The sequence below is a fragment of the Hippoglossus stenolepis genome, chromosome 17 (assembly GCF_022539355.2).
Source record: "Hippoglossus stenolepis isolate QCI-W04-F060 chromosome 17, HSTE1.2, whole genome shotgun sequence".
NCBI classification, from domain to species: Eukaryota; Metazoa; Chordata; class Actinopteri; order Pleuronectiformes; family Pleuronectidae; genus Hippoglossus; species Hippoglossus stenolepis.
In genome coordinates this window covers 11,950,997-11,961,999 of record NC_061499.1, presented here as the reverse complement: position 1 = coordinate 11,961,999, position 11,003 = coordinate 11,950,997, and the positions used below count along the sequence as shown (strand labels likewise).

The 11,003-nt window shown below is 42.8% G+C and overlaps 1 protein-coding gene across 1 annotated transcript; it reads left to right on the top strand.

Annotated features, from left to right (window-relative positions):
• The first annotated feature begins 2,288 nt into the window (after window positions 1-2,288).
• dync1li1 (dynein, cytoplasmic 1, light intermediate chain 1) lies at window positions 2,289-10,861 on the top strand. Its single transcript, XM_035183394.2, has 13 exons — window positions 2,289-2,515; window positions 2,804-2,877; window positions 4,217-4,333; window positions 4,472-4,702; window positions 4,937-5,091; window positions 5,239-5,332; window positions 5,813-5,948; window positions 6,031-6,142; window positions 6,370-6,429; window positions 6,556-6,600; window positions 6,693-6,780; window positions 7,109-7,231; window positions 9,434-10,861. The coding sequence occupies exons 1-13, from the start codon at window positions 2,412-2,414 to the stop codon at window positions 9,550-9,552; spliced, it is 1,458 nt and encodes a 485-aa protein (XP_035039285.1). The 5' UTR covers window positions 2,289-2,411; the 3' UTR covers window positions 9,553-10,861.
• Window positions 10,862-11,003: the final 142 nt, after the last annotated feature.

The window sequence follows — 11,003 nt, the reverse complement described above, 5'->3', positions numbered from 1 at the left end:
ATCCATCCCTCTTGATCGATCTCGACCCATCCATCTGAAATCCAAATTAAACCATCTTGGTTTTTTATCAAATATTAGGTTTAGCTCTATGCGCTACTAATTCCAACTCTGGAGGCATTGGTATATTTGTCTTTATGCTAGAGATTAATATTGATATGTATATAGTAATACAAAAAATTGTGTGGGGGGTGGGTGGCTTTTGTACATGTTTTAATGTTGTGTATCTGGACCTTGACTCTGAATAATAAAAGTCGTCATCATCATCATCAAAAACTAAAGAGATGGCTTCAAGCAACCAAACTTGTGATCATGTGTAATCATTCCACTTTGTTAAGTTGATTTGATTTTGAGTGTAGTGTTTAATCATGACTTATCTTCGTTTTTATTGTTATCGGCCACAGTGTTTTAATCATGGGTTTGTTATACAGTTAGCTTGGATGGTATGAATTATCCGTAGATATTTGGGATTACAGGAGAGAGAGGGGAATTTAACTTTTTTAAATTCTGATATTTTATTATTTTGTTCAACCTGTTTTAAATTTCTCTGGCTCTCAACGTCTCATGTAGCTTATGCATATAAAAGGCTAGTTCATTTGAAGTGCATCTAATTCTTACACGGTTTTACAGCTTTATCTCAATCCCAGGCTTAGGGCCCAGTGCCATGTTATTCACAAATAAAATCATTGATTTGGCAGGCAGCGTATTAAAGAGGATTTCTTTTTGTAGAAAACAGATTTCAGGGGCTTTTTAAAAGTCCTTTTATCCTGATAATTTCTTCAGATAAATGGACCAGGACAAGCATGAAGCCAAATATATTATAATAGCCTAAGCTTTGGCAGACTCACTATTATATAGGATATCAGTCACAATACATATATTCGTATACATTAATCCCCCCTGCAGCCTGCACACACATCATGGACTGATGTTTGTTTTTGTTTATGTCCACATATAAAGGACTTTAAATGTGATACATAATTTCTGAGGAAATGTGAGGGAGAATTGCCTCAAACCACAAAGTGGCACAAAATTACAGGAAATAGGTAACAACATTGAATATGCAAATGATGTGTCCTGAATAGCTACATTCAACACACATAGGCGGACCCAGGGATGGGGCCAGGGGGGTATTCATGGGGGCACTAGCCCCAGCTGAAATCTGACTGGCCCCGGATGTGCGCCTGTCCTGTCAGTGATCTTTAAAACCTAGTCACTTACTAATAATAAATGTGACAATTTGTTAAAAATTATTATTTTACTTTTTAACTTTTTTTTGAAGAACACAATGTGCTTGAATGAGGAACAATTTTCAAAAATACATTCAATGCGTGTATCGACCAACCTGGATCAAAAGTGAACAAGAAGAAAGTGGTGGAGGCTGTGACTATTGTGGAGACACCTCCTGTGATCATGGTCTGAGTTGTGGGATACGACATCACTCGCCCGGGCCTGCGTTCCTTCAAGACCGTCTTCACCGTGCACGTCAGCAGTGACTGCAAGCGTTGGGTCTACGAGAACTGGAACAAGTCCAAGATGAAGGCTTCCACCACATTCTGCAGATTTGCTCAAAGCTACAGAGCAAACAGAAGTAAACAAGGAATAACCCTAAAGGGATAGTTCACCCACCGAAAAATGAAAATTAACTAATTATCTACTCACCACTATGACGATGGAGGGATGGGTAAAGTGTTTGAGTCCACAAAACACTTTTAGAGTTTCAGGTGTAAACAGCATTGCTGCCCAATCCAATACTTCTTCAAACGTAAAAAAAACAACAGAAAAGAAAAGCCTCCATACTGCTCCTGTGGTGTCATTCAAGTGTCTGTAAGCCCCGACATTCAAATTCGACTCGAAATAGCGTCATTTACACCATGTTTTTAGCCTTAATGTCCCCTGTTATCCTCCTCTGGAACCGTGTTCAACCACCCCTCCATCGGCATAGTGGTGAGTAGATAATGAGTGAATTTTCATTTCCCGGTGAACTATCCCTTTGAATGTGCACCTTCCTGAATCAGAATCTGAGCATGGATGTTGAACATGTATTTTGGCCCCTATGTGTGAATTGGGGCCCCTTCATGGCCCCTGATCTGGAGAAACCCTGAAACCGCCACTGAGTAAAAAAAAAAACACAAACATAGTAATTTGGCATCATTGTACCTCATAAATCTACTACATAAGTATCCAGTTCATGTATAGTAAACATGGCATAATGATGATGCGTGGTGAGGTGTGATCCGTCCCTGTGCGGATGAGCTCATGGAGCAGTGAGTCCGGCTTTGTGCGGGACGTCGGACCACGCCCCGGCCGCGGCGTGCTCTCTGTGGGTCGCTCTGTGCACCAGGCTCTGCTAGGCTAGCACCACGGCTGCTACATCCGGGCGCTCCGACTCGCTGTTTCCAAGCCCTGCGAAGATGGCGACGTCAGGGAGGAGTGCGTTATTATCCTCCACCTCAGCCGGACCCAAGAGCTCACTGGAGAGCTCCAACCCGGAGGAGGATGACGGACAGGATCTCTGGTGGGCGATGCGGGATTTGTTTTGAATACAGCGGGTCGGTTGTGCGCGGAGCGGCGGGGCAGTGTGTAGCCGCAGAGGGTCTATTGTGCTGCGGGGATGAGGATGGGTTTGACAGCTAGCGCGCTAGCGGGGCTGTAGCTTAGCATCAGCACCACACTGCCTCGGCTCCGGTGACACAGCAGCGGCGGCGGCACTAGCCTCGTTAGCTGCTGCCACCCGGTTGTTTGTTTTGTCTGTTAATGAACGAACGGGCAGGTCGTGTTTGTAACGGGGCTCCTCTGTCCGCAGGTCCACCATCCTGAGTGAGGTGTCAACCCATTCAAGATCGAAGCTACCGTCTGGGAAAAATGTCCTGGTCATGGGTGGGTATCTGTCTGTCTGTGTGTGTGTCTGTGTGTGAGTGACTGTGGGGGGTTAGCTAGTAGGCATCGTCAGCCGGTGATCGTGTCACCCTGCTGGGCTTGAACACTCCTCGGTAGCTGAGCTAGCATGCTCCCCCGGGCTGATGCTGCTTTTGTGTCCGAACAGGTAGCTGGTGCATCGGCTAGCAGAGGGCGGGGGGAGACAGGTGCATTTGTTTTTTGAGCACACACACACAAACAAACACACACTACATCATCTTCTGAGAGAGTCGGGCCCCTCTGAAGCACTGCAAGTCATTCTAGCATCCAGCCATGCTAGCAGCAACAGCTAGGTGCAGGTGATGCTGAGGAGACGAGACAAACCATCGCTCTGTTGTTTGAACGAGGAGGAGGGGGGGGCAAGCGGCCATTGAAGCTGAGAGACGGTGCCTCCCTGTCTCGTGCGCACACACACACTTGCACACACACAATGTCTACACATCCGCCCGGGATAATCCGCAGCCTGCCACCCATTCCAGCTAATCGGCGAGTCGGGTGCCATTAGTTTGTAATGCAGTCCACGACAACATCCCACTGAGCTCATGCTGCACAGAGTCCACACTGTCTGTGGGTTCATGTGACACAGCTCAAGAAAGGATGCACCTTGTAGCCTCCACAGTAATAGAGGAGTGCTGTCTGAGGTTAGCAGTAATACTGGGACAAATGCAAATGCAATACTCTGCAAGGAGATGCATAATATATGAGGGCTACATGCTTTGTTTATGGTCACAAGGACAGAGATTATATATGCAATGTGCATTTTTGCTCATTGATGTCAAACATTTCCCTGTTGCAGCTGCTCTGCCTCACGTGACAGTAAACTGAATATATTTTATATGTTGGACAGTTCAGCCAAAATTATCTATTTTAAATTCTCACCTTACGCTTAAGGAAACTGTGAAGCTCTCACTGTATAAAACAAATCATGCCTAAATATACAGATTCATCAGTAAATAAAATAACCTTAGATTTTAGCCCAATTTTTGTGCAATTTAACTTTTGCGAGGTGTATATATTAACCCTGCATTTATTAACCTTATAGTGTGCAACTAGTCCATTTTATAGAATGATAGAGAACAGGAAAAATTGTACAGAAGTGGTCTGATGTGTTGACTGTGAGTTTGCCACCTAACATGCTTTTGCAAAAAATGTTATGCTTTGCACATTTACAATATATAAACTGAAATCTTCAATGGTTGAAATACTGAACTGCAATATTATTATTCTCTTTTATCATAGCAGGGAGGCATGATTGATCCACTCTATGATATTGACTGATTTTCTGTGCATGTGTTTTTAGGTGAGGTGGGATCGGGGAAGACCACCTTGGTTGCAAAACTACAGGGGGTTGAAGAGTTCATGAAAGGGCGTGGCCTGGAATACCTCTACTTCAGTGTCCATGACGACGACATTGATGGTAACCAGTGACCCCATGCAGTTCATGAAATAAATGACCACATCCATGTGTAATTCTCTTTGCATCAATACAGAGTAAATAGAGTACTGGTTGTTACAGAACTGTGTATTTACCTGAATGTATTTTCTGTGCGTTTAGATCAAACTAGGTGTAATGCCTGGGTGTTAGATGGAGACCTTTACCACAAAGGTCTACAGGGAGTAGCCGTGCCAGTGGACTCCATCAGCAACACGTTGCTGCTGATAACGGTTGACATGTCACGGCCGTGGAACGCCCTCGACTCTCTCCAGAAGTGGGCTGCCGTCGCTAGGGAACACGTCGACAAACTCCGGGTCGCCCCGGAAACGCTGCGGGAGCTGGAGCAAAGACGTGAGTCATACTGACAGCAGTCAGAGTAACTGGTAGATTAAGTATCAAACCAAGTACAACACAGTGTGTTTTTGCAAGAGCTATGAAAAATAAGTTCTCAGATAAGCAGCTTATTTATCAAAGAATTTAAAACGACAAGACCACACCCTTGGGTTTTGTCTTTGGCGGGTCAGTTAATGCTACTTAACATTGCTTGTGTTCATTGCGCTCATTGTGTCGTTTGTGTGTGTGAAGTTGTAAAACAGTTCCAGGAGTACACAGAGCCCGGCAGTGGGGAGGATGGTACCCCGCAGAGGAGGAGTGATGAGGAGGAGAGTGTGCTGTTGCCGTTAGGAGACAACACACTCACACACAACCTGGGCATTCCAGTGGTGGTGGTCTGCACCAAGGTACACACATTTACTGCTATAAACATTGCTTTAACATACTATACCTTTTTTAAATATGAGAATATATGATCCTCTACTGTATTAGTATCTGTTAGGAATCATCTACTGTCGCACATTTACCTCTGATGCCTCCTTCCCTGTCCTCAGTGTGACGCTATCAGCACTTTGGAAAAGGAGCACGACTACAGAGATGAACACTTGGACTTCATCCAGTCCCACGTCAGGAGTTTTTGTCTGCAGTGTATCCTTCACCAAATCAACATTTACTCACAGCTGCTTCTTTGGGCTGGTGTGAGCTATACAATGCTGAAACATAAAAAAGATTACTGTCACACAGATTTAAACTACAGTATTTATGTACTGGTTGTTTAATGGGGCAGCTGACTATGTAAATGGTCAGAAATTTGGATCAGGTGAATTTTGATAAAGATCACAGATCACCCAGTTGAAATCGTTTTTCAGAATAATTCCATCAGTCAATGCTGAGTGGAAACTTTATTACATTTTCAGTGGTTATTGTGTTTTAAAATGAGTCAAGGTTGTACACTGCCTTAGTTAGTCTCTGTAATTGCAGCACTTAGTCTAAGCCAGAATCAGTTTTTCTCTTGTACTTCGGTTACTAAAGATCTTTTATCACTGTGGCGTTAGTTTGACTTCCATTTGTTTAAGCTCCCGTAATTAGAAATTGCGATGTTGAAAATGTCCTTGACCGTTGTGTCAGACGGTGCATCTCTGGTTTACACGTCGGTGAAGGAGATGAAGAACTTGGACATCCTCTACAAATATCTGGTCCACAGACTCTACGGCTTTCCCTTCCACAGCCCCGCACAAGTGGTGGAAAGAGATGCCGTCTTCATGTAAGTGTTTGTGTGTGTCCGTCCGTCCAAGGTATACAGAGCCATTTGTATTTGGTTTGTAACTCTCTCTGTCCTCTGCCAGTCCATCAGGTTGGGACAATGAGAAAAAGATTGCCATACTTCACGAGAACTTCCAGACAGTAAAATCAGAAGACAGCTTTGAGGAAGTAGTAGTCAAACCACCAGTCAGAAAGGTACGGGCTCCCGCTGAACATAACGTAACTTGAAAAACTTCCTTTACACAAACTAATGATATCATACATCAGTGTACAGCCAGTGCAGTAACCTTGACCCAATATACCTGCAGAGATCATGACACATTTATCTAATCTAATTGATTTGCTCTAGTAGAGCTTTTAAGAAAAGGTGGACGTGAAGAAGACTCTATGAAAAATACTTGTTTTTCCTCCCCTCTCATCAGATTGTACACGAAAAGGAAATCCAAGCAGAAGACGACCAAGTATTCCTGGTAAAACTGCAGGTCAGAAAACCTTTCAGTTGTGTTAATGCCAGTTGGTTTGCTGCTTGTGGGAGCTGACTTGAGATTCTTGATATGCCAATTAAGTACTAATTGGAGTGAGTGTGTGTATTGTGCTCTAATTTGCAGTCGCTGCTCGCCAAACAGCCGGCGGTGACAGCAGGGCGTCCTGTGGTGAGCGTCCCTTTTTATTCTAGTTTTGGCTCATAAAATAAAGTTAACCTCCCTCCAGTGCTGATATGTGTGAAATAATCTGTCGTTTGCAGGATACTACGAGCAGAGCACCCACCGGTTCTCCCAGGACGAGTAATCGCTCGGCAGCGGCCAACGTAGCAAACACCATGCCACAGTCAGGTTCGCCATTCCGTCACTGCACAGAACCATACATCACCACTGTTCAGTCATTGTTTAGTTTATTTTACACAACATAAATACATAATTGAAATGTAAATATATATGTACATGTCGGATGTGGTAGAAATCAGTAATGGCTTATATGAAAACCTCACCCAAATAAGATTAAACACAAAACATACAAAGTCCTCAATACAGGTCATATATAAGTATAAAAGAGAAAATTTGACTAATCTAATAATGAGTTTCCGTAGCAACAATATTTTGCACTTGTTGTGTGTCCGTATGCATGTGTGTGTGTTTTAACTCTGCTTCTTGTGTCCTGCAGGTCAGACCAGTGAGGGTGTGTTGGCCAACTTCTTTAACAGTCTACTGACAAAGAAGGCAGGGACAGGGGGTCCCGGGACGCCGGGTGGTGGCAACAACACTCCAGGAACCGTACGCAAGTCAGGTGAGAACACACACACATGCACTTAAGGACATGTTGTTACAGTGCTCTGGTTCTAAAGGATAGAGCAAAACTGCTTTTTTATTATAATTTTTATTATCATTCATCCTGGTTTGAGGATTTAATTCCATTTTCACTCTTCATCTTGTTTTTGGTTTTCACCTCCTCTGTCTCCCATAACACACATGACCACATGGAGGAAGACTCAATACATGATCTGAGTGCATGGATCAGACACACAGTCCACACACCATTCATCATTTCTAAACCTGTTTTTAACATTGTGACTCAATTTTGTTACACTCATCGTCAATGCTGTGGATTTCCACTATTAACATCATCCATAATGTGTGTGTGTGTGTGTGTATGTGCACTAGTCAGAGGATGCTGGCCACGTTAAGGTGTGTGTGAGAGAGAGACACTCCTCATTTGTTATTGCTTGTGTATGTCACTTCATTCTCAGACGCATCCATTCATCCCTCTCCCATCCCCTCCCACCCCGAGCCTCCAACTTTCTCCAGCACCTGAGAAGGAACAAAGCTGGGATCAATCCTCCTGTATCACAAAATTCTAGGACAAGAACTGGCCTGAGGACTATAAATGATGTTGGTTTGTTTATATATACTGATGCAATATGCAGATAAAGGAAGAAAATGCACAGCTGAGTCAGAAACTTATGCTTAGGACTAACGTAGTGGTGCAGGAGATGATCCCACTGTTATTTTTAATTACATTAAAATGTGCCTTCATTTTGTTTTCAGAAAAGCTGTTGGTTCTTTTTAACTTAAAATGTTTTTATTGTACCTTCTTGCTAATAGGTGTTTGCAAATGACATTACAGTCGTTTCTCAGGGTCTTGTAAAACAGAAAGGCATGTTGATAATGACAAGTTGATCCATAACAGTTGTATTGGTCTCCTTTTAGTGGCCAGATCTGCCACTTCAGTGGTGATAGAAGATGCCAGTTATCACCATAATGATTCCTACATTTCGTCCCTGATCTTTCCCCTTTTCATACACCACCTCCGTTTTACTCCCCTATATTTGATTTATTTATTGTTCTTTTCGTTTGGCATGTTGCATTGCATTTATTGTAACTAACATCTGTCATGAGCATTGCACATGGTTGTTAATAAGGCTGGGCAGTAATGGGGAAAATTATGATGCATTCAAACATATTGGCTATAAAAATGTGTACAACCCGTTACACATTTTCTATGAAATGGCTGAATGTCTACCATATTTTATAGCTAGAAGCATATTTTATTCAGAAGCCTACAAAAAGCAGCATTAGAGACATGATAATACAAACTTTTTTAAAATTGCTCAAAGTGTTTAGAAAAAAAATAAAGCTTGAAGCGTGGCCTGAGGACCGACAGTGCGAAGGCCCTATCGAAATTGGTCCGATTATTAAATGTTGTGTTTTGAACTTGATATCTACACAGTCTGTAGTTTCCACACTGATGTAGAAATACAACATAGAAACCTGAATAGAACTTTGCTGCTTACTGACAAAATTTCTGGGTAATTAAGATAATTTCCTCTCATTGCAATAAGAGGAGAAATTATAGTTAAGTTATGACTGAAGTATTTTCAGTGCAATAAAAACAAAAACATGATTATGAGAATTTGTCTATTTGCAGCACCTTTCTAGAAGGTATGAGACAATAAAATGTATATTACTGCATTTACATAAGTGATTCTAAGGCTGATGTTTCCATTTTGCCATGTAGTCTTTCTGTTCCCCTGCACCAAATTTCCCACACTCATAGATATCAGTTCCCTAAATATGTTTGATCAAGGTCCTTGTATTAATCCCTGGGAAATTGGTGAAAATGTCAAAAAACGCCATATCTCACTGTGTTAAATTAAGTGCAAAAGAAATCCTGCATTGTCTTTGTCTGGATCCAAACCAAAATTGAATGGGGTCTTTCATGTTGGAAGTTTTGTGGAAATCTGTTGAGTAGTTCATGACAAAACATGGGAGCAAAAAAAATAAGCCCCTGTCCTAATGGCACATTGACTTTAATCAATTATTCACATTTCACCTAGATCTTATTTTAACCATGTGTTCAATGTGCTCATTGCATCGTGCCGTAATGACTCACTGATACACCGGATAAAAGCTTCTTGGCCTCTGAGTTACTTTCCTCTGAGATGTTGTACTAATTTAAATGTCCGTCTGTATCTACCCACACTTGATGCAGGTTCCAAGCTGGGCCTGAGCGACGTACAGGCGGAACTCGACCGCATATCCAGCCGGGAGACGGACTCAGACTTACCCAATGCCAACGACACCCCTGCCACCGACGGCCAGGACACATGAAGACTAACACGTTTCACCCTGCTCTCCTCCTCCTCCCCCTCAGTCACCCTTCACCTCCCGTGTCTTTCCTCCCTCCAGCCTCAGCACCTTCTCCATTACAAAGTTGTGGCGGAGAAGAAGGGAAGTAGGGGATTCGGAGGGATGGGCACATCGGGTTTTTTCTCCCCCATCCTCTTTCACTTTCTCCTCAAGATGAAGACCTCACCCTCTCTTCTGCATCTTCCTACGCACCTCATTCTCCTTCCCCTCCCTATTTCTCTTCTCTTCTCTTCCTGGCTGTTAAACTGAGGGCGAGTATTTGTTACTGTTACGACTGTCTGTTACATGAGAGTGAATGGCTATGGGGGACCAATGGGATGGTGGTGTGGAGGTTGGGATGGGAAGAAGTGAGGGGCGGGCTGGACAAGATTGATTGCAAGAATGAAAGCAATTTATCCATCCATTTATTGTGATGGTACAGTTAGTGTTTTTACTGTAGGAACTGCTGAAGAGCGCATGTTGAAGAAACTGCACTTAGGTACTATAGGGATGATTGTGTGGTTGTGTGTATCATGTGTGTGGGGCAGTCACGCTTGGCCAGAGGAAGAGATTGAGAACTAAAAAATATGCCTGTAACAAAATTGCAAACAGTCTTTTTGTTTTTTAGATGAAGGGACAAACATACCAGTATTTGTGTGTGTGTGCTTGTGTGAGTGAATGAGAGAATGAATGAAGCGTATTAAGAAAGTTAAGTTACTTCAACCTAGACCTGTATTTTTTGGCTGTTTGCATTTCAACAAAGAGGCAAAAAAAAAAAAAAAACTTCATGACTATGCTCTTACACTACAGCCTCTTAAAAACAGTGCACACTCTATTATTACAGCAGCCATGTCTGTTGGACTACACAAACCAAACCTGACAAATAAAATATACCACAAAATCAAAGTTCACCCTGGAGCACTCGTCCTGTGTAGACGGCACCAAAGGTCCATCATGGCACCCAGTTCTACGATTGGTCAAACTTCCCCTCTTGGTAAATGTACTGCTCAAACCTGTAGATAACGGACGGTGCACTGAATAGATTAGGTGGGTGGGTGGGTAGCTGAGCTTTATTTGTACATAAAGAAGCACTAGTGATTCAGTTCCATAGTTACTGGGGGCAGGTTTGTGGGTGGGCAAAAGGGGGTCAGAACACAGGAGGGTCACATTAAGAATGTACAGTCATTGTCTCGCTGATTGGTCCTGTTATTTCAGAGCTCTGTGTTGGCGTTTGTATAATCAGATCTGTTAACCAGTCAAATAAAAAGGTGTATTTATTCGGATTCATCCACCCAGCCTCTCTTGGTTTCATTCCTCCTCTACTCGCTCTAAAAAAAATTAAAAAAAAGGGACTAATTACAGATGGATGAAAACAGGCTGCGGCTGAGGATCCTCCAGCTGCATGACTTGGGTTTGAGTCCTTGTTGGTAAGC

Coding starts and splice junctions, on each gene's coding strand:
- dync1li1 (XM_035183394.2), top strand. CDS start 2,412: ATGGCGACGTCAGGGAGGAGTGCGTTATTATCCTCCACCTCAGCCGGA. Junction 2,878..4,216: donor GAAAAATGTCCTGGTCATGG/GTGGGTATCTGT, acceptor ATGTGTTTTTAG/GTGAGGTGGGATCGGGGAAG. Junction 6,143..6,369: donor TCAAACCACCAGTCAGAAAG/GTACGGGCTCCC, acceptor CCCTCTCATCAG/ATTGTACACGAAAAGGAAAT.